Here is a 25,995-nt window from a genome sequence, read left to right as displayed (position 1 = left end):
GCGATTCAACAGCAAACTTCTTCATTTTGAGTCTTAACCATTGAGAACAGCTTTGGATGACCCAGAATATTCTGTTCAGCTTTGGTTTTCCACCACCCGTGTAGGACAGCGGGAATACTTGGAAGAGCCCTAGAGCAGCTGTCCTGCCAAAGAGGGAGAAACACTGTAAGATGATCAGGTACTAGACAAGGGCTTGTCCTGATGTGCTGTTAGGGAAATAATATCAAGCACTCCCTACGCTTTTTTTAAAGGGTGGGTCACTGCTGCTACTTTTGCTTCATTCCTACAGACAAGTGAACTTAAGGGTAGAATACCCCAGCTTGATGTATCGATGGTGCCTATTCCTTCTCCCAGGGCCATGCTTTGTTCACTATTTGTAACATCCTCTGTTTTTCAAATTCTTTCTTATTTTTCATTATAGATACTTACATATTTTGTCTAAATTTCAAGTGAAATAACAGACTGAGCTCCTATTAACCAGGTATCTGTGAGCCAGTTGACTACAATCCCCCTCTTTGAGACTACCTAATAACACTTTCCTTTAGATAAGTCTCACCTTATCTCCCGACTGTGACTGCGTTATCAACATCAAACAACACTTACAGGGACATTGGATCAATACTTAAACGCATACAAACACTAACAATCCAATTATCAATATGCTTAACAACCTTTCTATCCATGTGATTAAATCCTAGAGGTATCAACCTTTTGAGTTTCATGTAAAAATCTTAGTTTATTTCCAAATTTAATTCAAATCAGTAGAAATGCATCCACTTTGATCCACATACACACAACCAGTAGTTGGTACAGTACACAGTCCCCCTTGTGAAGCTAAAAGCATATCTAAAGCCATTCAATTTTGAATTGCAATCAATGTCAGCTAATGGTCTAACTGCCTGTTGTAAAGCCACCGTAGCACAAGCAGTTTCATTCCCACTTTTTTCTATGATTGCAGATACTTACAATAGATTTTTCTAATTCAATTACTCCTAGCCACAGAAGGAACCACCAAGCAAAAGAGTGGAAAGTTATACATCTCTCAGTGGATTATGGCCTCTTTTACATCTCTGGAAATAGGTTCTCAACCAGGCTTTAGAATGTGATTTTCACATTACTGTAATGCTCAGAACTAGTGCTCCTAATGTACATATTCCTGCCCAATTCTTTGGTAAAATTTTTCTAGCCTTTTTCCCGACAAAGCAAATACCAGCCTTTTCCTTCAGGAACAGGCCAGGAATTTTGAAAATCCCCTCCCCAATTAGCTTGAAGTGGACATTCTGGTCCCATGGACTTAAAAGACTGTCCTGGTTCCCTTTATGTGTTGGTAACATCAAGTAAAAGAGGACCGTTACCCCTTGTAGTTCATTCATTTCTAATTCTAAAAAGTCTGTATACTTGTGAAGATATAATAACATTGTTTTTATTACTAATAATACAAAATACAATAAATTTTTCTCCCTGTACACAATCCAAATAAACCACTGATCTCCAATTAGTTCAGGTACAGTTCATTAACTCCGTATTAATTTCAAAGATCCAGTCTCTCTTGACTTCCACTCTTCTAGAGGGGCACTCTTCACTGGAGTATAGTGAATCCAAGAGTTTATTCCTTTTACCTTGACTGTGTGGATGTGATTATTAATACCAAATATAGTCCTTTCCAGCGTTCTTTCAGAGGTTCATCTTTCCAGGTTCTGATACAAACCAGATCTCCTGGCTGGGAGGTATGTACTGGGGCGTCCAGAGGTACAGGTGCTCTTTTGTTCAGGTACCACAGCATACCTTGCTTTCCACTGCCCGTTGTCCATAAACTGCTTCCATCAGTGAAGAATTCCCTGTCTGGATTCTCTAAGGGTCTATCTTTCAGATCCAGTTGGCTGGAATACACCTGTTATATGACATGTAGACAGTCATGTTCCAGTTCATCATTTTCATTAACGGGAAATAGGGTGGCAGGATCCAGGATGGAAGTCACTTTCAAAGTGACATCACCTTGTTCAATCAAGGATGTCTGATACCAAATCAATCTGTTCGGGGACAACCAGCAATGGCCCTTCTGCTCCAGTACCGCCAGAACAAGCATGAGGCACAAAAACAATAATAGGTTGTCCCAAAGTCAATTTTCAAACTTCTGTAATTAATAAGACCGTTGCCACCACTGCTCTGAGGCGTGCTGGCCATCCCTTGCTCACTTCAACTAATCACTTAGGGAAGTATGCCACGGCCTTTTCCAGTCTCCAGGGACTGGAGTTAACAACTCCTAAGGCCACATGTTGTTCTTCATACACATGTAAAGTGCAAAGCTTACCCAGGTCTGGCAATGCCAGAGCAGGGGCCCTCATAAGTTCCAATTTTGTAGCGTCAAAGCTTTTACAACACTCAGGGGTCCATTCAAGAATTTCTTCAGGCCCTTTGGCAGCAGCATCTGAGGGCTTAGCAAATAAACTGAAGTTTGGTATCCACAGGCGACACCACCCGGCCATTCCTAAAAATCCTCTGAATTCTTTGATTTTGGAGGGGCTATGCAGCATATTGCCTCTTTTCATTCTGTTCCTAATGTTCTCTTGCCCTAAGAAATCTCAAAACCCAGTTATTCTACAGTCAGCTGAGAAATTTGTGCTTTTTCCCATGATACCAGTACCCAGCAAGTGCTTAGACATTCAGTAAGCTGATGGTGGCTGCCTGACATTCCTGTTTTGTCACAGCTCCCAGTAGGCTATCATCTACATATTGAGCAAGGTAATCGAAGAATTTTTACCTTGCCAATCTTTGCCCAATCCATTACCAAACAAAGCAGGGCTGTCATTGAATGCCTGGGGTAACACCGTCCAGTAGAGTTGAACTTTTTGTCCCATTGTTGGGTTTTCCCATCCAAACATAAAAAGTTTTTAACTCTCCTCCAGGGGTATGTAAAAGAAGGCATCTTTGAAATCTAATACTGAAAAACAGACATTGTTTTTAGATAAAGATGATAATGAGGTATAGGGGTTCGGAACCACAGGATGTACATCAACTGATGCTGATGTACATTTGATTAATTTCTCTCAAATATTACACCAATACGTAATCTTGAGTCTGGGATTTCTTAACTGGTAAGATTGGGGCATTATATTCAGATTGACACTCCTTCAATAGTCCACATTGAATAAAATAATTTATTAGTGGTTCTAAACCCATCTGAGCTTCTAACTTAATAGGATATCGCTGTTTTTCTTACTGGTTGTCCTCTGAGTTTTAATTCAACCTTCGCTGGTACTGCATTCTTTGCTCTTCTAGGTTCTGTTGGTTGCCCATACAGTGGGTATTACAGCATCCAAAGTTTTCTCTGGGATGTTTACATCTCCCCATTGTTTCTTCATTAATAACCAAATCTGAGCCTTCCAAGCTGTTTCCTTTGGCAGGTATAGCTGTATTCTCTTATCAGAGAGTTATTTGTGCTCTTAATTTACACAGCAGATCTTGCCCTGAGAGGGCTAAGGGATATTCTGGCATGTAGAGGAATTTGCAAGTTAAGAGTTTTACTTCAAATTTTACATTCCATTGGTTTTAAAAATCATTTCAAATCTCGCTTCCCTGTGACCCCCCATGAGTGGCACACAGCTGTTACTTGAAGGACCCTTACAACTAGTCACGACTGAATATGTCGCTCCTGTATCCACCAAGGAATCAACAGTTTTGTTCCCCAGCTGAACTGGAATCAGATCAGCTTCAGGGGTCATCCCTTCTTGGGGAATTGTTCTTCTTTTTGGGCACTCATTTTTCCAGTGTCCCTCTCCTTTACTTACAATAGGCACATTGATTCAGCCCTACGGAATTTTCTAAAACCAGTTCAGAATTCCAGCCCTGGCCTCCGTCTCTACTTTGGATATTTCCTCAATAATACCCTCACCTCTTCCCTTGCCTCTCACAGAATTCCCAGCAATTATGGCCGCTAACAAATTAGCCTTCATTTTATGATCTTTTAGTCTTTCTTTCTTCTCTACTTCATCTCGATTATTATATACTTCATAGGTTGTTTTTATCAATTGAAAGATTGTCATTCCTCCTACCCCTCCTATTTTCTGTATCTTTTTTCTTGTATCTGAAGTTGATAAGCTGATTGTTCAATAAAAAAACATATTAAACATTCTCCTATTAGTTTCATCTTCATGTTCTAAATCAGTCCTTTTTCTAGCTGCTTCACACCACCTCTTGTAAAATGCTGAGGGATTCTCATCATTTCCTTGTCTAACTTCACGTAACTTCGACACTTTCTTTGATTTCGGGACCCCATGTTGTATACCATATTAAATCAATTGCTGATACTGTTTAATCATTCCTCTCCCAGCACCAGTACTTGGGTCCCATTCTGGATCAGTTTTAGGCATAAATCTAGCAGGGTCATCATTAGCATTTCGCCTCTGAGTGTCTTGTTCAGCCTTTTCCAAAACCAACCGCTTTTCTTGTGTAGTAAAAAGAGTGTTTAACAGTGTTTTCATGCCACTCCAGACGGGATTATGATTCAACACAATTCATTCCCCTGATACATCTTGTGTGGATTATTGCTGTATGATCCCATTGATTGTTTCCAATTGAGTGAGTCTGAGCTGGTAAACGGGACGTGCCCAAACACCAGCAAACCTTCAACTGCCACTGCCGGCCGGAGCGGTGCCTGTAGCACCGGCGGCTGAGCCCAAGCTCTGCCTGAAACGGGAGAGAAATTTCCCCCTTCCATTTGAGGAGATGGCTCATCCGAATTAGTACTAGCCTCTTCTTGGCTGAGCAGCAGTACTGACACTTGTACATCCTCCGGCTCCTCGTTTCTCTTAATACAGCCCTTCCCAATACCACCAGCCTAACAGCACCTCTGCGTCTTCAGTTCACTTTCAGCCAACGCATTGGTACCACTCGGATTGCTCTGTAACAATTTACATTTCTTTCTTATGTCATAATTATCCCACAATGCAAAGAACAAATCATCCTTCAAATCAGTACTTCATCCCAGTTACCCACTCTCCTACAGAAAATTATTAAACACAATATTAGTATTCTAATTTGAAGTCCTATTTTCCAGCCATTTCTCACCACCACCCAACTTACACTCTGGCCACCACTTATTACAGGAGCTGTGTAATTTTCTTTTAGTTAAGGGTCCCCCACCGAAACAGTTCCAGTTTTTCAGGATGCATCCTAAAGGCATGCAAAGAGGTATCTCGGTGGAGCAGGTGGAACCTATATTACTTCCCAGGAAAGAAAAAAAAAAAAAAGTCTTTACCAGGACTTCGTGTACTCAGCAAACGGATCCTCGGGACTGAGCCAACCTGACACCCAGAGCAGCACCCAGATGCTGGGTCCACCCCATGCACCACTCCGGGCAAACCTGCTCGCACCCAGGTGGCCAGGGAGGGCTGTGTCACTGGCCCAGCTCACCACCCACTGTGTCCCACCAGCCCCTGCCCAGAGCCTGGGCACTGCTCACCGCGTGTCACACCGGACAGACATCCCATACACGCCGAAAAAGCACTTGCGATTCTGTCTGGTCACACTTAATTCTCACTGGGTCTTATAAGCCTCGCTCCATTGAAAGGTACCGTGGGCTGGGGGGTTTCCCACAGTCTGTGGGGAGGGGGCTGTATTAGTAGGGGGCTTTCCCAGCTGGAGGGTGGATCTCTCAGTGTGCTCATGAGGATGGTTCACACACAGTTCAAGTAATTTTCTGCTTGGTCTCATTAACCATTTGGTTCTCCTTGAGATTGTCTTGTTACCTCTTAGCTTGAGGTATTTATGGTGTCTATTCCTTCTCCCAAGGCTGTGTTCTGTTAACTGTAACATCCTCCTTTTTTCAAGTTCCCTCATTTTTCATTATAGATATTTACATATTTTGTCTAAATTTCAAGTTAAATAACAGACTGACCTTCCATTAACTACCGACCCACCAACTGGTCAGCTACAGCACTACTGAATGTCTTTAGATTTTTAGAGCAGCAGGAACAAAAGAAACTGGAAAATCTGCACCTCATTTGTTTTTCAAGCTGAGAAGCATGCAAGGTGGGTTTTAATGTAGATTAAGGCAAACAGCAAAGAAAGAAAAAATATCTCAAGAGTAGAATACACCTGTCTCATGTCCCAAGCGCCCTCTGTCCCGCCGAGCGGTGGGCTTGCAGGAGGGCACACGCTGGCCAAGGGGCTGACGGGCCCTGCCTGTGACCCACTCAGGGAGGGCTCAGCCCTACATTTTGTTTCCCATTAATATTCAGGATGTCTTAAACCTGTTTTCTCTTCTACTGGCTTTAGTGGTATATTGTCACCATGTACTGTTCATTTCAGTATAATTACTGTGGACTGTTTGTTTCAGTATAATTATTATGGATAATTGCTATCAAGCAGTAGTTGTGCAACATTAGATTGTTAAGGGAGGGTTAATCAGTAATTCCAAGACAGATCTAAACCAAAAGATCTTCTTGCAAAGCTGGATCTGAAATCAAAATTGCCAAAAGATGTTGAACTGTGGTCAAGACAAGTCCACATAGGGGAAGATAACTGAGGTTCAGTTCTCGATCAGCAGTAACTAGAGTGTCAACTGTTGTTTGAGACCTCCAGAATTTTTCTAAAATACCTGTAAGGAGCATGCGTGATGCTTAATTAATATAGTACTGCCTATTGAATGCATATGTATGATTTTTCTGAGAAATCTAATGTATAAACGTATGTATGGTCTATATAATCTCGTCAAAACATAACATACGGTATGCACGTTAGGTGGAAAGATCCCCCGTGCACCCAGCACAGCAATAAAGGAATGCCTGCTTCTTAATGCTGCCTTGGTGTTAAGGAGTTTTCTTATTCCCAATTTCAGTGACAGTATTAAACAGAACAGGTATCTACTGAGGGTATAATACTGTGTTTTCCTACATGAACAGCAAAGGTCCCGTTAGCAGATGGATCCTGTGCAGCAAATGCTGAATCCCTGGACCCACTGAAGCTCACTCTGATCTATCAGCACAACAAGCTCAGGGTACATACAACGAGGCAGCCCTGAGGCACCTCCCTTCAAACTTATAGGTATATGTATATAACGTATAGAAGGAAGTAAATTTGTAGTACCCATGGCAAGCACCCATTCTAGATTCCGGTGCATTGAAATATGTCTTACACCTGAGTTCACAGTGTGTAAAAAGAAAATTGGATTGGAGAAGAAGAAAGTTAGAGCTGGAGAATAATCCCACAAACAGCTGTTTTATACCCTAAAAGATAATTGTGTAGGAATTAGCACATTTGCCCACATGCATTCCTGCAGGCCAGATCAGCTTTCAGTAAGAAGATAATTTAGAAATAAACAGGCATTTTATACTATTTATAAGACTTTCCTCTTAAGGATCCATCTGCACTGCAGATGCAGTGGGAGCAGGGGCCTATTTACAACACAATTGCAATGTGTAGTAGGGTAGACAGGATTTACTCATGCTTTTGTGTTCCTTAACTACAAAATGTGTTCTTTAACTACAAAAAAGTAGTTCTCAAATGAGAGGTTTTGATCTTGGACTTGGAAAATGGAGTTATGAGCCCACAGAAGCAGAAAAGCATAATAAAAATGTTGATATGAGACTGAAAACTTAAAATGCAAAGATTCCAGAGTATATCTACTCTACACTGGCTTAGGATTTTTTGAGGCATAAGGAGATTTCATTCGTACCTGTCTTTATCAATAACGTAGTCTCAACGGACATCGGGGGCCGAAGCCTCAGGTTTGAGAGGACACTTGGGGTCCAACAGATAGCCCATAAAATACAGGATGTCCTACACGAGACGGTTGATGTAGCTTCCTCTGAATCATTCCTCAGCATCCTCTGGCAGCCCAGCACGGACTGACTTCTCTGCCCGTGGTTTTCAGTTCTTCCCATATTCTTGTGGTAGCTGGATTTACATAATGATAAATATTAAGACACACTTAAGTATATACACACACTAGTATTAATAGCCCAAATTGTGTGAAAAAGTTACTTCAGCTTGTCATTCTAGGCATATGCAGTTTAGCTGCGCGGGAAGTCTCTGAATTACACAAATTAGGATTTGGCTGTCCCCACTCAGTTCCAAGGCTTTGGTTTAAAATGAAACACTAGGGATACATTGTTCAGATTAGTTTATTCAAATACAACAGCAAAATAACAGGATTCCCGGAGGAAAATAACCATCTATTCTGCAAAGCAAGGGAGAAAGAAAAAAAAGTTACTAACATGAATTACAAAGTTTGGCCAAAAAGTTTTGAATTTCATTACTCTCCAAGTTCAGCACAGATACTCTCTCCATTAAAAGCCTTTGATATTCTTCAGATAATTTGGTTGTCTCTGGAGAATTCCTTACAATATAACTATGCTCAGGGATCAAGTCACAGCCCACTAGTGTAAGTCACAGGGCCAGATGCCATCCATTTTCCTCTCTCTGGGTGCTACCATGCCTTGCCATACCTTCTGGACAATCCCCCTTTTATTAATGGAACTGGTTGCAGACCAAGATATTACTGAAACTGATCTAAGTTTTCAATGTGTGATACAACAGTTGTACCACAAATACAGACTACAGTTAAGAATAACCACATTAAAACTGTCTCATCAAAGAAAAAATACAAAGCATTGCTGAATCATTCTTGACTTCACTCTCCAGGCCTTAAAATATTTTACTGCAGTAAGAATTATATTAAAGTCATAAACCAGAATTATTTCACTTGCTAAAACTCCTAAGTAATACCTACAGAATTATGACAAATACCATCAGAATGCCTATTTGGGCATTAAAAGGATGCACTTAAATACATCTCTCCTCAGGAAAGCACATTATCACATGCTTAAGGCTAAATTCCTGTGTTAAGTGCTTTTCTGACCCAAACAATGCCCTGATGAAGCAGGAAAAATTCCAGAGGCTTTTGACCTCCCCAGATCTGCATGCAATCTCTTAAAATACTAGCAGATCATCAAACTCTTCAAAGTTACCGTTTTCCATTGAACATACTGACTGAAAACATTTCTTGCCCACTCTCTATTTCTCTGGATTATAATTCGTTTTAAAAATTACAATGCTTGCAACAACTTTACTTCTTCTTCCTCATCGGTGTCAGTTACATTGACTATGCGGCTGGTGGAGGGAGTAGGTGGCCTGTATGGTGATAAAACCTCCCTCACTACGTCAACATCCAGTTGTTGTAGGGGGCTTAAATACTGCTCCTGGTTGTAGCTGCTGTGACAGGGCGCTACTTGAAGGCTCTCAGAGCTGCGCTGGTTCTGACGTGTACTTTCTTCTGGGGATTGCTTGAAAGGATAGCCTTCATCCATAGCAGAAAACATCACCTCCTGTCTTTGGTACCTATTTTTATAAAAGCCAAAGCATTCAGGCACTGAGCTGGAGAAATTCCCACAGGCAAATGGAGGTCGGCTGAATGGGCATATGCTGCAGTTAAAAGAGATCGAAAGTTGGCTTTCAGAAATGCACATTGCCTGGACTTCCATTCAACTAAAAAAAAGCAGAATTACATCAATTTTCTATGCTAGTCAGCTTATCCTGCTGGAATATTCAAAACATGCATACTTTAAACCATGCCTAATTTCAACACTAGGGTCCTAACAAGAGTCATGCACAGATTCCATGTCTCTGCATATGCAGCTCTTCATGCTAGCTACATGCTTGACATTGCTTTGAAAACAAACACACAAACCCATGGTATTTATCAATGAAATAGCATCATGGATAAGCCAGCATCTGATAAGCCTGCAGTATGTTAACCAATGTACTTCAAAATAGTAAAACAAAGCATCAAAACTCAGTTTGTGTTATTTCTGTATGCCAAAATTTGTGACAGAGCTGGGATAAACGCTCTTATTTAGTCTTTTGAGTGAACCCTTGCATCTGTTACGTTACCAAACAGGAAACTGACAGAAGAATCCTTGTGCCAAATATGTGGTTGTCAATGTTACTATTTAAAGAATATACAGTGATACATTTTTAACAAGCAACCACATAGTAGATTGCAGGAAATTACTATGTCAAATGTAACTGTATTCCTCCAGTGTCAGAAGTCTGAATTTTTATTCTGATGCGGAGTGGCACACATATTGTAATTTACACAATGTTACAGAAATTCACTACATTGTTAATAAAACAGCATATGAAGAAGTAATAGAGCTCTATATTGCAGACATTATAAAGACATTAATACAATGTCTATTGAGGTTTCAAGGAAACTATTCATCTTTCCAATCTAATATTTAAATTTTTAGTGCATAAATCTGCATGCATATATTTTTTACTGCCAGTGCTACTCAGAAATTCTGATTCTTGTATACAATAAATAAATTTATAGGAATACGAACTTACAGCTCATTGCATTATAAAGATCCTGGCATTAGCAAAGCTGGCAGCCTTCAGAAGTTCATTAATGTGTAAACTCAGAACAGTCTTTTATGGTACAAAACACTCCTCTCCCTCAGAGGCCTCACAAAATGGTCTAATTGCAGAGACCAAGGGCTAAGAAAAGTTCATCTTTAGCAATTTTGGGAATGTGTCCTCTGTTTCTTTAAAGGACCTCAAAAATAGAAATGTCTTGTATTGTGCTTACCAGCTCATAAAGTTCTTTTTAGTTTGATGGGTCATCAACAGCCCTAATTAATGACTGGGTAGTCTTATCACCATAGGAACATAATGGTTGCTGCTATTAGTAGGAATGAGCAGTGTATAAATGGGTGGAATTTAAGTCTAATAGTCATAATAATTTGTCATGTTAGATATTGCACAGTCATGAAAGAAAGATGATGCCTTACAAAGAACAAGCCTCAGTAGGCCATCAGATGACTTGCATTTGAGCAGCACACCTGTTGCTGGGAGGGCACTGGTGCTTTCTGTGCATGTTTAGCTTAGGAAATACCCATGGGATATTGCATTTGTTAGCCTGTGAATTCTTTGATCAAGCAATCTCTGATTGACTGCTCAGAGACTGCTGAGGAAAAACCAGGAACTGCTACTTACATATGAATTGTGAAGACATTTCCCACCAGGTTGGATTTCAGAAATATTGGTAGTTATGATAGCTGCGATCATAGTACCCAGGAGACATCTCACACACCTACTTTAATTCTATCCGATCATTTTCAAAATATATTTACACTATCTCTACCTAATGTTTTTCTGTGGAAATCAACTGCACTTAGATGCATAAAGTGGAAAGATGATACTTCTATTTACTGTGGGCTTGGGAGTGCCAATTACTGCAATAATACTATGGAGCCTTCAATAACTGGGCATGTATTACGAGCAGCCTCAGGCCAGCAGGTCCCACCACACAAGAGCTGTAGGAAGGGAAGAGCACCTTTCCTTCTGAATACTCCATCTGTTTTCTGCAAGTCAAAAGACTCTCTGCCTTTTAGCACTTGTTCTTACTGGTATTGAAATAAAGGGTTTCATTACCTTGAGGGGAAATACTGCGGTCCAGGTACAAAGTAACGGTGGTAAAACGAAAACTGAGGAGGCATTCCAAATAGACTGGCTGGCTGATGGGTGCGAGGAGGCTCATAGAGCTGTGAGTGAAGAAAAGGGGCAGTTTGGGGAAGAGGTATCCCTCTAGGAAAAACAGAAACCCCTGGGTACTCCTTTGGCAGCTCACTATTAGAGACAGAAATTCTGCCAATGGTGGTGGTTATGTTACTTGGGTTTCTGTTGAAAACTGGTGTAGGTCTTTTCAGAGAGCAATTGAGCCCAAATGATACATCAAGACCTGCTATCTGAGCAGGTTCAGCAATGTGCTGTGGTGAAATTACAGGGTGCAGGGGCAGAGCTGGAAGTGGAACAGCCACTGATGCAATGCTTGCACTAGTAGTCTGGAAAAGAGTAATTGGACCAGCATGTTGAATGGAAGAAGCTGACAGACAGCTGGCAGATGGAGGCTCACCTTTAGGAAACAGAACAGTTACTTATCAAACACGAGAGATTTCATAAACAGCAGTGTAGCAAACAACACCCAGAGCCAGAACCGTTTCTCCCAAAACACTTTCTAGCATTACTTCCCTGCAACTCAGTCATACACCACTTGGCCTGTATGTGTTCTGACAGATGGGTTTGCAGCCCACACATTCAAGCTTCCTTCTACAGAAATGCAAGGGTGAAAGAGGAAGGAATTGGCTGGCGAGTGTTGAGGCTGTGAGGCTGGTGAGGGCTGTATCTTGTCCTGATACGGCTACAGAATGGGGCTGGAAGATGCATTTAGTGCCTGAAGCTCAAAAGACCTTCCAAGTCTACTAGCTGAGTTGGAGTGAGACAAACTCTTAACAAAACTGTGTGGTGCCAAAGCAGCAGTGAGCAACAGAAGCAACAGTTCTAACACCCTACTCTCTGATATGTTTTCTTATTTGTTTCACCAATGAGTGTACTCACTAGCCAACTTCACTTTGAAATATTTTGCAGAACTTACACTTGAATGTACAGTCTCAAATAACACCTCATGTCAACAGGGCTGCCTTTATACAGAAAGATTTCAAAATACATTGCATAAGTATTTTCAAATCCCACTACCTAGTCTAAGAGTCTAAATTCTGAGTCAACAGCACGTAAATGCATCTAGACATTAACAGTTTGTATTTAAGAGTAATTTCAACCACAATAGGATAATAAATTCCAGAATAAAACATAGTGATACAAGAATATTTAATTTTTAAAAAGAGAGAAAACAGAAGAAATATATTAATATGTATAGTGGGGGAAAAAAAGGAAGAATTTGAAAAATGGAGGATGTTAGTTAATCCTTAGAAACAGTTAACAGCCTTGGGAGAAGGAATAGACACCATAAATACCTCAAGCTAAGAGGTAACAAGACAATCTCAAGGAGAACCAAATGGTTAATGAGACCAAGCAGAAAATTACTTGAACTATGTGTGAACCATCCTCCTGAGCACACTGAGAGATCCACCCTCCAGCTGGGAAAGCCCCCTACTAACACAGCCCCCTCCCCACAGAACATGAGCAGTGAAAAAAACCAAAACAAAAAAAACCCCAAAACACTGTATCTTTAAATGGAGATGAGGATCCTATGAACCTATGAGAATTAAGTGTGACCAAGTGGAATTGTCAACACTTGTTCAAAGTGTATAAAATGTTTTACCCTATGTTAAGAGGTGGGCTAGCTGTGTGGTGTTACCACCCAGCACCCGCCTCTGTGCAGACATTCAGTAAACAACTAGCTTGACTCTGTGTGTGGGTTGGCTCTTGAACACTGGGTGAAGAACCCAGATTTGGGATAACAATAGTAGCATCTGAGGACAATAAAACATTATAAAATACACCAGAGTAAGAAAACTAAGAATGTTCAGTCAATTTACAGAAGGATTTGAGAAAGGATCACATCACTAACTCTGAACTTCACCAGAACAAAGCTGAGCATTTTTTACATCTCCAAATATTACTGTTGCGGATTGTCTTTAAAACTTGCAGAAAGTTTGACTGAATCTTTCTATATTTTGTGAAACAGTCAGCTATAGGAACATCGTGATTTTTTAAGAGACCAGCCTCTATGTTACCATTATGTTAATACTTCCTAACCAGTGATGTAAGGGCTGCTGTGCTACTTGTCATTTGAGGCTGTGTTACTTGAAGTCCTTATTCTCTGGACCATAACCAGAGCACCTGGGTTCTATTGTGTATAGGATGAGTTATTGGACGACTTGGCAAGGTAGATACCTGGCCATCCAACTTGGCAACAAAACTTACTTTTAAGGTGTCCCAAATTGAACTACCTTCACTGTAATAGTAAAGAACACACCCACAGGTCAGGAAGACCCTTGCCCAGGTGAAGACCCTTCCTCTGTGCAAGCGTAGTAACTGAAGAGGCTGACACAGCAGATATTATAATTATGTGCAAATTGCCAACCAATCATTGTAACTGGGAGGGTGCTACCTTGTAAATTTTGTGTATAAATGTAATGGTGAAATTGGCATAGGCATACTTGATTTGTGGAGATTCCACCAAGTACCCAGTGCTGCAATACAGAAGTGCCTGCTTATCTACTTCGTGTAGACGGGTTTTTTGTTCCCTGGCTAACACTACCACACAGCGTAAAGTCACTTCATTCTCTTGTCTCATTATAAAGAGAGCAGCCCATGTCAGTAATGCTTAAAGAGAAAAATGCCATTGCCTGGATCTAAACTATTTGTTGCTGAAATCCGCTGTCCATGCACTGACAGAGTCAGAGCTCTTTCACTACAAAATATGCAGGTCAGTTGTTACACCTGACTGAGGGCTCTCAGGCTGCACCCTATTTCACTGCCCATATTGGCTTCTTATAAAAAGGAGAAGCCTTCCAGGTTAGGTGCACCTTTTTAATGCATTCCTTATGTAACTATATTTTTGTTTGTATAAAAGCTCAGCTACATATGCTCAAACTGTGGGTATGTGCAAGTTCATAGCAACTACATATAGAACTCTTCCAGATGTGCATAGATACCCAAGTTACTCTTCATGGAAAATATGCAAATGAAAAACGTCTTGTTCAGATTCAGTGACTGCTTTAATATTGCAGCAAGCACTAACACTCTACTGACTTCCCTTCTGATGACCTTGTTGACAATTCTGTCCTGCTGTCTCTTGCAAGCAATCCAAGTTGCTGAGCATTTACTCTCAAGCAATGCTGCCCCAAGGGACACTAACGCCAGGGTGGAGGCGCCATGGACTAAGCTAAGGAGCTTTTTCAGGCTTGGTAGGGAGGGTTTGAGCACTGTGCAGTTAGAGCTGGTGAGGTAGGATGAATGTGAGGTGCAGACAGAACAAGAAAAAGAAACAGCTGTAGCTTAACAGGAAGCAATTGAGATCCAAAAAGATCAGGAGGTAGGAGGAGGGAACCAGGAACTACAAAGACAATACCAAGGATCTGTGGGAGAAGAATTTAAGAGGCTGAGGAAACAGTAGGTAGAGACCAAGAGGCAGAGGTGTGTTGCAGAGGACTGGTAGAAACAGTGATGTCAAGAAAGTGAGAAGTTGTTCTGACTGTACGCAGCGTATGTATAACTTTTACTATAGTAGGTAAATTGTGAATTTTTAAAATAATTAATTCCTGAAAACTCACAGGGTGGATGTCCAATACTGTTCTTAACATTGGGGATGAATACAGAGAAAGCAGGTGACTGGAAGGGATAAATGCCACCTGGATTTGTAGTGACGATACTCTGAGAAGTGCTGGAAAATACAGTAGAAACGGGGAGTGGAAAACGCTTCCTTTTGCCTAGTCGTGGTTGATAAACCCAACCTGTCAGAGACGAAAAAAGATGCAGACATGTCAAACCAATGAGTTCAGCAACGGCACGTATAGTCAATGGCAGTACTCCATTTGTTTCAGCGAGCTAGCAAATCGGGCATTTCATCAGAGGTCGAAATAAAGTAGATGTATTTGGGCATAGTTTCTATGTTACTAAATAGTAACTGTGAGTGAAAGAAATACAGAACAGTGGGGGATGTGGCACAGCTGAGGAAAGCAGGTTAAGGGGAACATGACGCTGTACCATGGGCTTTCAGCGCAGAAATAAACCATGACTGTATTCAAAATGTGGGTCTTTCCTGATTGTTTCCTTAACCCCTTAAGTCTCACATATCCCCACAGGTTACAGGAGATAATGGAAAACACGACCCATTAGGAACCCTGTATAGATTTTGGAGGAGTGTGTTTGCCTTTGCCTTGCAAGATGTATAAATACGAAATTACACTGAGCAGCTCAGTTTCTTACACAGGCTAACTCTTAATGCAACTTTAAAGAAGATGCTTTTTTTCTTTTCTTCTTTGAAGGGTGCAATGAGAGAGGGAGAGTGCTGTCCTTCCTTTTCCTTGTTTATGACAGATTAGTCAGATTTTACCAGGATTAGCCATAATAATGAACTAGCAGGATTATGACAACAGAGAAAGGACCACAACACCTGGTATCTCATCAGCTTTTAAAAAGCATGTTCAAAGTACTTAGGCTCTGTTTTATTGAACTGCAGTGTTATGGAGAAAGGAGTTTGTGAAGGGTACAAATTTTTAACCCTTTTCACAAAAGGCTGAGAAACAACATCTTCCACACTGTTATTTGGGAATCCCAAGTCTACACACTGAAGAATCCCACAGAATACAATGCCATTTGTGCTTCCTATGGCATTTCCCTTTCCTGCTTTTAAGGAATGGATGTGTCACCACAGGCCACCTGGGCAGCTCTTTTTGGAGCATGTAAAATGATGCAGCAGGCCATGTTCACAATAAACTTGCTATCTGGCCAATAGACTAACGCATTCAGAAGAGCTGCTGCAGCTGTGGTGGTCTAAGACCATAAGAAACATTAGAGGCTATGAAGGATCAAACACCATTTTGGATGCTTTAAAAAAACTAATATGTTTTCAGGCACTAGAAGGCTGACAGAAGGACTGTGTGCTTGAAATTTTTGTAATTTTTTTCTGACTGTATTACTTGTTCTAATGAAAGAGATCGATTTTTTTTTTTCAAAAACTCTTGCACTTCTAAAGCATTCAGGTAAATAAATATGTTTACCAGGAAATTCTTCTCTGTGCCTTTGTTGTATTTTATGAGCTTCATCATAATAGGGCTGCTTCTGCTCTTCAGTCAGTTTGCTCCACTCCAATCCAAGCTGAACACTGATTTCTGCATTATTGGCAGTTGGGTTAGCTTTTGCTAGGGCAGGCCGATGAATCCTAGCCCACACCATAAATGCGTTCATTGGACGCTTTACATGGCCACTTTTGTCCTTGCTAAATGGAGCATCTGGCATGCCTATGCAACAAATGAGGAAAGATGATCATCTTCCAGGCAATATATGGAATACAGGTTACATTCAATAGTACATCAAAAGGATATTTGGCAACAGTCAAAAGAATCACTAGAGCTTTGGAACACATAAAACTGGGTGCACATTTGGAGAGTAGTTCCTAGAAAAATAACTAAGGCTAAGGGAGTACCCTCCACTAACCTTCAGTGAACCGCTGCATAAGGAATCCTGCATAAGGAGTCATTTACCTAATCATTTACCTGGGGTTTGTTACTTTTTTTTTTTTTTTTTTTTTTTTTTTTTAAAAAAGGCAGCATATGGGACTCCTAGCACACTGGTTTGCATTTCATTTGGCTAGATTGTTTTCTTAAGAATTTATGAACTTCTGAATTTATAACGTAAACACTGTATAGCATAGACCACCACTACAAATTTGTCATCACCACCAGAACTACGTACCCCAAGCCCTAGCGATGCAGGGACCAGATCTAATGATGGTATGGCAGGGACCTGTGCAGTCCCTGGCTTCTCAGCTGAGGTTGTTGCTGTTCTGGGGTTCTGGTTGGTGTCCCCCCGTCCCCCTTTTCTCAGATTTGAACACTCTTTTTGCTGGAGGAGCCTGTGTTACCAATGACTGCTAGATGATACTCAGCTTTGGCTCTTTGTAAACATGACAGCATTTAGATTGAGCTGGTGACAGGATGAACCCCAGGCCCCTCACAACTCGACTGATCCCTGAGAAAGCAGTTTCCTCTCTGGAAAAGCCTTCAAAATGAACTCCTTCACATTATCAATGAAGAACAAAAGTCTTCCAGTCTTCGAGACCTCACTTTTAAGTAATGAATTTTGAAAGCCTAGATCCCTTTCAAAAAAGTAAGCTTCTAATCCCGCTGTTCCAAAATGTTCCTCTTGTAATGTGTCCAGATTTTCTCAGAGAGGTGTATGAATGCTTCCCAGCTTTAAAAATCAAGCAGATCCCTGACCTTAAACTTGGAATCACAACCCAGTGCAACTCTGAACACTCTTATAAGGGGTTTAATGTAGTCAGGGAGCAAATGGACAAAACATTGACTTTAACAAACCCTAGAGAGCTCTCTGCTCCCATGCGTTTATGTCTCATGCTGAAGAAGAGCTGTACAAGCTGAGGTCCAGCCGAAGGGATGGTTTTCTGACAGAACCTTTGCACTACTAGTGTTCTGTCCGATAACCTGCCACCTGCGTGCCACTCGCCGAACCCCGGCGAGCTCTCATTAACACAATACCTGAATCGGAGGGCAGTACTGTGAAGGGAATATTTTTAGTTTCGATCTTTACTGAAGGCTCCGGTAAAGACTCTGTTTTGAGCGGCACTGGCTTCACCGGCAGCAGAGGGCCTTGTGTGCGGGACCCCGGAGCCAAGGGCTGGCGCACACCCGCGACCTTCTGATCTCCAGGGGGGACCCCAAGCCCCTCACACGGCTGCACCCTGCGCTCATCGGTGCCGGCACGGGCAGGCCCGCACGGGGGGGCAGCGGGGCCAGCGCCCGCTCCTGCCCTCACCCCGCGGGGCTCAAGGGCCACGTCGGGCGGCTCCACCTTGACAGCAACGGCTTCCCGCGGCTCCTTCCCACCGCCGCCTCGCTCACGGGCCATTTCTCTCCGGACGGAGCCGAGGGCCTCCCGACCCTCCCAGGGCGCCGGGAAGCACCTCAGCCCGCCCCCCGCCTCCCCCGGCTCGGGCTCCTCCACTTTGATGTGCGGCACCCTGGGGGGACCCTGCGCCTCCCCCTGCGGCCGGGGCGGCGGGGGGCGCCGGCGGGGCCCCGGGGCAGCCCTGGGGCGGAGCGGGGGCTCCCTCAGCCACCGCTCCATCCCGCCGCGGCCGTTTGCCGCCTGCGGGCGTTGGACCAACGCTCGCCGCGGCCCCGCGCCGCCGGCACCCGACACCGGGCGCGCACCGAGCGCTCTCGCCCCGGCCACGCAGTGCGGGCGCCACGGCGAGCGGCGGCGGCGCGGTCCGGCCCGGCCAGGCCACGCCCCACCCGACCGCGCCCCACCCCCCCGACCTCCGAGTAACATAGAGAGGTCCGCCTAGGCGCCCAGAAGGGCTCGGCGCCGCGCTCGCGGAGGGCGCCCGCCGCTTCCGCTTCCGTTCTGGCTATGCTGGGGAGCTGGCGGGCTGCGGCGGCTGTCGTTGCGCGGAGCGGGAGGTGGGCGTGCTGCCAGCGCGGCCGCTGCCGCCGCCTCTCCATGGCGAAAAGCAAGTTCGAGTATGTGCGGGACTTCGAGGCGGACGACACGTGTCTGCCCAACTGCTGGATAGTGGTCCGGCTGGACGGCCGCAACTTCCACAGGTGGAGGCCGGGCGGGCAGCCGGTGGCCGGGGCGCTTATAGCCGTGTCTCGGCCGGCGGGAAGGCGGGCGGGAGTTTCCTCGGCCTAAAGGCGCCGGGGGTGCGGGCCCCGGGTGCTGTGCCGGGAAGAGGGAACCCGAGTGGTGCCGGGCAGTTGGCCTCGGCTGTTCCGTGCCTGACCCGTGTGAGTCCTGCAGCGTGTGGCAGATTATCTGAAGATCTTACTGAATCTTTCTATATTTTGTGTTTATGTAACAGTTAGTTAGAAGAACGTTTTGATTCTAAGGAGTTAACTTTCACGATGGGATTATGTTAGCATTTATTAACCAGTGATGTATGAATCGCTGTACTGCTTGTTATCCGAGACTGTTACTGGAAGTCCCTGTGCTGCAGACCATAATACCCTTAGTCTTTACTCTCTAGACCATAACCAGAGCGCCCAGGTTCTGTTGTGTGTAGGATGAGTTATTGGACAGCTTGGCAAGGCCGATATCCAGCCTTCCAACTTGGCAACAAAGCTAACTTTTAAGGTGTCCTGAAGTGAACTACCTTCATTATAATACTGAAAGTCACACCCACAGGTCAAGAAGACCCTTGCCCAGGTGAAGACCCTTCCCCTGCGCAAGCGTAGTTACAGAAAAGGATGACACAGCAAATATTACAATTATATGCAAATTTCTAACCAATCATTGTAATTGGGAGTGTACGACCTTGTAATTTTGTGTATAAATGTAATGGTAAAATCCACACAGGTGTGCTTGATTTGTGGTGATGCCACTGAGCACCCAGCGCTGCAATAAAGGCGTGCCAGCTTCTTAATACTACATTGGTGTTAAGAGGCTTGATCCCCGATTTCAGTGACAGGTGCAGGGGTTGCAGGCCCTCCCCCCGCGCCCCCCCCCCCCCCCCCCCCCCCCCGAGGACCTACAGAGCCTTCACTCGGCCTCCCCAGCGCACAGGATTACTGCTGGTGTTTTGTCTCCAAGGGCCATGGGCAGCTTCAGAACCCTGCCTTTGCAGGGTGGCTGGGAAATGGCATACCAGTGCCTTGGGTGTGCTGGGGGAAGGCCAGCCACTGGTGTACAGGGATGTTTATTTGTGTTTGGAGTCAGTGCCTCTGTGGCATTCGCCTTTCTTGGGGGTAAATAGAGCACAGTTCTCACAAGGGTCAGTGACACGTATTCTTGCTGGGGATTTTATTTCTGGTTTGGATGTGTGGGGTTCTGGTAAAGCTCTCAAGTTTTGCCAAGTTTATTGTAATGTTGCCCCTATTGGACTGAGTATAAAAGGCACTCTAGGAGAAAGCGAGTTTTGTCATCCTTTTCCAAGTCAGATATGGAAACCAGTCGTTTTGAAGGACTGGTTAGGGTGAAGATACTGATGGGAAAGAGAATGGGTAATGGGTTATCCAGAGTGTATAAGAAAGCAGGGTTTTGTTAGTGCTTTTCATATCTGGAGGGAATTCAATGTCAGTATTGGCAGGATACCGGAAATCAGGATCCTGCCAGAAGGAGGAAAATGAATGGGCTAGCATTTGTGAGTAGCTCTTTAAGGGATTCATATTTGACCATTTTTGCTTTGAAGGTTTTCTGAGCAGCATGAGTTCAAAAAGCCAAATGATGACCGTGCTCTTCATCTGATGACCAAGTGTGCCCAGACAGTGATGCAAGAATTGGAGGATATTGCTATTGCTTATGGACAAAGTGATGAATATAGTTTTGTTTTCAAAAAGAACAGCAGATGGTTTAAAAGAAGAGCAAGGTAATGACTACTTTGATAGTGAAGTGAACATATTTTTAATATCTCTCTCTAAACCTGTAATTCTTCTTCAGAGTTGCCTTTATCTGCACAGAGGTTAGGAGTAGGGCTGTGTCTGGGTGCATATGCTGCAGGTAGTTCAAGTTCATGTGAATTCTTTGCCTGTGATCTCTCAGGAAAATACGTTCAGTGATACAGAGCTTTTAAAAAAGAAAGTTTTGATAGAACAAACATCAGAAACAAACATTGTTAGAACAAACATTCTTTTAACAAAATGTTACCTTTCCAAACTCTTGAATCTCAGTACTTCCTGTTCTTCCAAAGACTATGCAGCTGCTGATTTGTTGGGCCATTATTTAGGAAATGCTGCTATCCACCAGAACTATCGCTACTGATACCTCAGATAATCATGTATATAATCATATTTATATATTTCTTTCTTTTTCCTTTTACTTTGTGTTTGCAAGTAAGTTCATGACTCATGTGGTCTCCCAGTTTGCCTCAAGTTACGTTTTCTATTGGAAGGATTACTTTAAGGACCAGCAACTTCTGTACCCACCAGGATTTGATGGACGAATTGTGTTGTATCCAAGCAACCAAAATTTAAAGGATTACCTCAGCTGGAGACAAGCAGACTGTAAGCATTTCTAGAAAATGGAGATTTGTACAGTTGAGTTCTCTTTCTGTCTGACTAGAAACGCTTTCATTGCTAGTGTTTTTGTACATATAGGTATCAGTGAAAGGTAGGTAGGGTGGTAGTTTTAAACAATATTAGGATTGTTTTGGGCTCTGTATGGGTACAGGAAATACTGGTTGAAATTCTGCGTCTTCAGGCTACAGACTATTTGTTGCATCCTGGGAGTGAGTTCAGCACAGGAAATGTTATAATTATTAATAGAATTAAATTATTATCTTTCATGTTTTGGGTTCATTTATCCAAGGTAATCTTCTTAGTGAGGGGATGTGAATGTTCAGATTCACACCATGTAGCAATCAAAAGTGCTATATACTCCATGCTAGAACAGACCATTTGATTTACTTTCTAGGCTTTTTTTAGTTAGTACCTAGTCCCTGTTGCTGAAATGAAGATAATTTGTTACACATAACCCTTCACCCTCCGCTCTCCCTTTTCAAAAATATAATGAAATCTATCTTCTAATTGTTCTTACGGTGTGCATTACTATAAAAAATGGATCAGAAAGATTGTGTCTTCTCTAGCAATGGATATTATTAATTCCCTTTTATTCTTGGCTGTTTCTTGGATATGAGTCTGGAAATAAAGTTGGGGTTTTTTCCAACTAGTCACTCAGATTTGGTAAATACTGTTTCTCTCCTCTCTTTTTTTGGTAGGCCATATTAATAACCTTTATAATACAGTGTTTTGGATGCTTGTACAGCGAAGTGGTTTGACACCAGTGCAAGCACAGGACAGACTTCAGGTAAGAGTCTCTTGAGGTCATGCTTTTTTCCACTTACAAAGAAAATCATAAGATTTGCAAAGCTGTGTCTTGCCTACCCAGCAGCCCTGGCTGGCTTGCCTATTCTTACTGTAATAATTTTGTGGGTGTAGATTCAATAACTTCTTGAATTGTACACGTGTTAATATGATGAGCATATAATTTATGTTTGGTCAAATATTAGCAGGATTTTAATTTCTTAATTAGCAAGTTCAGAAATCTTGGAAATGTCATATAAACATCCAGTATCTATACACATAAGTACAATGGCAGGATTCAGCTACTATTGATTCCCAGTCCTTTCTGTAGTATTTGGTCTCATTCTGCGGACTTCAGCAGATTATTTCCGTTTTCTCCTGGAGTCCATTGACTGACTTCTGTTTGCCTTGAAAACGTAATAAAACCCCTCTCTGTTTTAATATCCCCATTTTGCAGTTGGGACAGGTAATTAAACCTTGTAACTTAAAGATGGATAAACCTGTATAAATGTCAGTTTTCCAATATTCGCCCATCTTTTACCCTAGTATTTTGATTTGTTTGTTTTCTATAAGGCGACGACTTCTTTTCATTTCCTCTCAGGGAACTTTGGCTGGAGATAAGAATGAAATCTTGTTTTCTGAATTCAACATCAACTACAACAATGAACCTTTGATGTACAGAAAAGGAACTGTCTTAATATGGCAGAAGGTAAAATACTATTACCACTTGCTTCATGTTCATGTTTTAAATAGGTACATTGTGGCAAAGAAGCTACACTTTTAATATCACCAGATGTATCCCAAATGTATGTCTTGGGTATAAATATGTTTTAAAACTAACCACATTTGCCATATAATGATGTGTAAGAGGGCTGATTGTTTTGGAGATGGTTTTGAGATCTGTATCTATGAGCATAGTATAAAAACTAGTCTCTGAAGTCTGGCTTAGATACAGGTTATGACAGCGGAGAAAAAATGTGTATCAACAGATGACAACGTATATGTGGAATTTCACAAGACTGATATATTTGCTAGATAAATCTTCCTCGTTTAATGAATCATTCACTTGGTTTCTTAGTGGTAACAGCTTTGAAAATTGAGGAAGTATCTTGCTTCCTGAAAAATTACATTTTAATGACTGTTGTCAGTTTGATATGGTGATCGCTGGGGCCTGTGCCAGGCCCTTCATAGGATTAGATCCTGAGTGTTTCCACTGCAAAGGAATTAGGACCTTTTGTTTAGTAAGGTAACTCAGCTTATAGTATGCTTGTCCTTGTCTACTGTGAAGGAGCAGAGTAAGGAGTGCAGCTGTTAATGGGGAATTCCTTTTAATCATAACTTGGAAATGTTCATCATTCTAGGATTACATCATTGATCCAGAATTAGTGGAAGAAATCCCTGTCCTGTGTTTTGTATGAGATGAGACCCCAGAGAATCACAAGTGTTTATGGCCTGAATGTCCTCCTGTACTAGGAGATCTTAACTAGAAATACACATTTCATGTGATCGGGATCCCATCTGTCTATGTTAAGAGTTCTCCATAACTTGCTCAGCCTTCTGTCTTCTATACATTAATAAAAATAGTAATTCTTTCGTTTCTTTTTAAAGTTGGCCAACAATTTCTATTGCTTCATTTGAACTAATTAGAACAGATAGAGGCTCCCACCTGGAAATACATTCCACTTGTTCTTTATGCATGGTTTTTTTCTTGGTGGTTGTAGAAATCTGCTTTATATAGTTCCAAAGTAAATATTGTACTTTATTCAAGAATACTTGCAATCGGGTGAATTTGCAGCTAATTTCTTCAAGTCAGGTGATGATGACGTGCAGTGTTAACTGCTCATCTGTTGGTCTTTGAATTGAGAATAGACTCTTTCAAAAGATACAGTGTTCAGATTCTGTAGTATGCTATAGGGTTAATCATTGCTTTTGTTGTAGCTCATTTGTGAATCCCTCCCGCTGGAGTCATACATGTCTGCTAATGTGTCAACTGTATTTTCAGGTTAACGAAGTCATGACTAAGAAAATAAAACTACCAACGGAAGCAGAAGAAAAGGAAGTTGAAGTTACCCGGCCTAGGACTAAAGTTGTTCCCCTGCACTGTGACATTATTGGGGACCAGTTCTGGGAGGAATATCCTCAGATTCTGGCGGAGGATAGTTGATCCCTCTGAGTATAACTGGTAGTTCACACTTTGCTCTGCTTGGGTTGTTGGCAAGTGAGCACGAATGGTGGCTGGCGGAGTTGGACCTGTAACCCTCTTCAACAACATTGGGTTTGGCACTGTTGTTGCCTGAAAAGATGACACTGGTATGTTATCTGATATACAAGGATATGCCCATATGGAAAACTAAAATCACAATATATTCCAATGTGAATTAATAATTGAAGACTTCTACAGATATGCATGTAGAAGGAAGGAGCAAAAGTGTATAGAAATTTCGTGTATTTCTACAGCATTTAAGCCATGAGGTATTTTACTGAACTGCTGAACTATAAAAAAGCTTGCATATTTGAACAGGTAAAAGTAGAGGAGAAAATAATTATTTTGATTTTTTTTGTTTCAACTGAGACAGACCAAGATACTTCAATTGGCGTTTAGTCACATTAGTGACAAACTGTTTAACTGCCTAATGTCTCTGATTCTTGCAGAAAGGGAGTAACCCAGCAGTTCCCTGTGACTGATTTTAAAAGCTTTTGTCAAATGTACAGGATTTTTATACTTTTAAAGAATAAAAATAATTTCTTCCCTGCCTTGTTCATTACTTGGCCTTTCTCATGCCTGAGACTTTTAGTAGTAATCAGTGAAAATTCCAAACGGTAAAGTTAACAATAAGGGTACTGTATAGACTTCAATTCTGTTAGGAGTTGTGCTCTCATCTTCCATGGTCTTGGGAAGTCATTTGTCTCCTGCTGTGCAGTGGAGTGAAAGGCAGGCACCACGAACATGCCTCTGTTGCTACAAAGAGGGTGCTGACAAGAACTTACGTTGCTGTCTGATTTTCTGGGAATGATGCAGACATAACAGTCCTGACAATACATGTTAGTTAAAGGGAAGGGAGGAATGTGTTGCCTGGTCTATGCACAGTTTTGTTCTGGCTTAACAATCAGCTAAGACCCTTTGTCAAAACACTTAAATCATACAGCCTCTCAGAGCAGAAATATTTCTGCTAATGTAAAGGGGCTTGTTCCAGTGTAACTGGAATTGGAGGGAAATAACCTACTTCAGTATATAAATACAACTATAATGATAGGTACTTGCATATTCTTACTGCTTTTAACCTTACTGGTTTCAAAAACATGTTGATAGAACAGTAATGTAGCAAGCTGTGGCTAAGGGAGAGAGAGCAGTGGAAAGAAAGAATCAAATGTGACTAAATAAGGTCAGTACTGAGTTGTTTCCCATGAATTTGCATAGAAGCCTATTTTGTTTGCCCTCTTCTCCCCACAGGAAGAACTTAGACATTTACGGCAATGTGCACTTTGTTTTGTGGGATTTTTTTTGTATGGGGTGGGTGGGTGTTTCTTTGGGGTTTTTTTAAACTATAAACAGCTACTGATGTATACTACTCTGCAGTTTCTTTCTGAAATTGAACAATGAGTCTTATGTGCTTGTAGTGCAGAGCTTCCCCTTTAGTGCTGTGTGCTAATAGCGAGCAGTTAAGTATGTGCAATGAGAGAATGCATATCACTTTCAATTTGTAGAATG

General features: G+C 42.1%; 2 protein-coding genes across 4 annotated transcripts; one reads left to right on the top strand and one right to left on the bottom strand.

Moving 5' to 3' along the window:
- Positions 1-8,160: 8,160 nt before the first annotated feature.
- Positions 8,161-18,745, bottom strand: SOX30 (SRY-box transcription factor 30). The gene is made up of 5 exons (XM_013294711.3): positions 18,024-18,745; positions 16,527-16,766; positions 15,078-15,257; positions 11,434-11,914; positions 8,161-9,423 (listed from the first exon to the last, which is right to left on the bottom strand). The coding sequence occupies exons 1-5, from the start codon at positions 18,610-18,612 to the stop codon at positions 9,048-9,050; spliced, it is 1,866 nt and encodes a 621-aa protein (XP_013150165.3). The 5' UTR covers positions 18,613-18,745; the 3' UTR covers positions 8,161-9,047.
- Positions 18,746-18,885: 140 nt separating this feature from the next.
- On the top strand, positions 18,886-25,048 carry THG1L (tRNA-histidine guanylyltransferase 1 like). Of its 3 annotated transcripts, XM_055813239.1 has the most exons (6): positions 18,886-19,094; positions 20,678-20,854; positions 21,319-21,488; positions 22,202-22,290; positions 22,888-22,995; positions 24,289-25,048. In XM_055813239.1, the coding sequence occupies exons 1-6, from the start codon at positions 18,901-18,903 to the stop codon at positions 24,448-24,450; spliced, it is 900 nt and encodes a 299-aa protein (XP_055669214.1). In that variant the 5' UTR covers positions 18,886-18,900; the 3' UTR covers positions 24,451-25,048. The 3 variants fall into 3 exon arrangements, with proteins under 3 accessions (XP_055669214.1, XP_027634655.1, XP_027634656.1); XM_027778854.2 differs by lacking the exon at positions 18,886-19,094 and having other exon boundaries at positions 20,724-20,854; positions 21,323-21,488; XM_027778855.2 differs by lacking the exon at positions 18,886-19,094 and having other exon boundaries at positions 20,788-20,854; positions 21,414-21,488.
- Positions 25,049-25,995: the final 947 nt, after the last annotated feature.

The sequence above is a fragment of the Falco peregrinus genome, chromosome 8, assembly GCF_023634155.1.
Source record: "Falco peregrinus isolate bFalPer1 chromosome 8, bFalPer1.pri, whole genome shotgun sequence".
Classification (NCBI taxonomy): Eukaryota; Metazoa; Chordata; class Aves; order Falconiformes; family Falconidae; genus Falco; species Falco peregrinus.
Note: the sequence above shows the minus strand (reverse complement) of the source record. Positions and strands in the feature narration are given on the sequence as shown.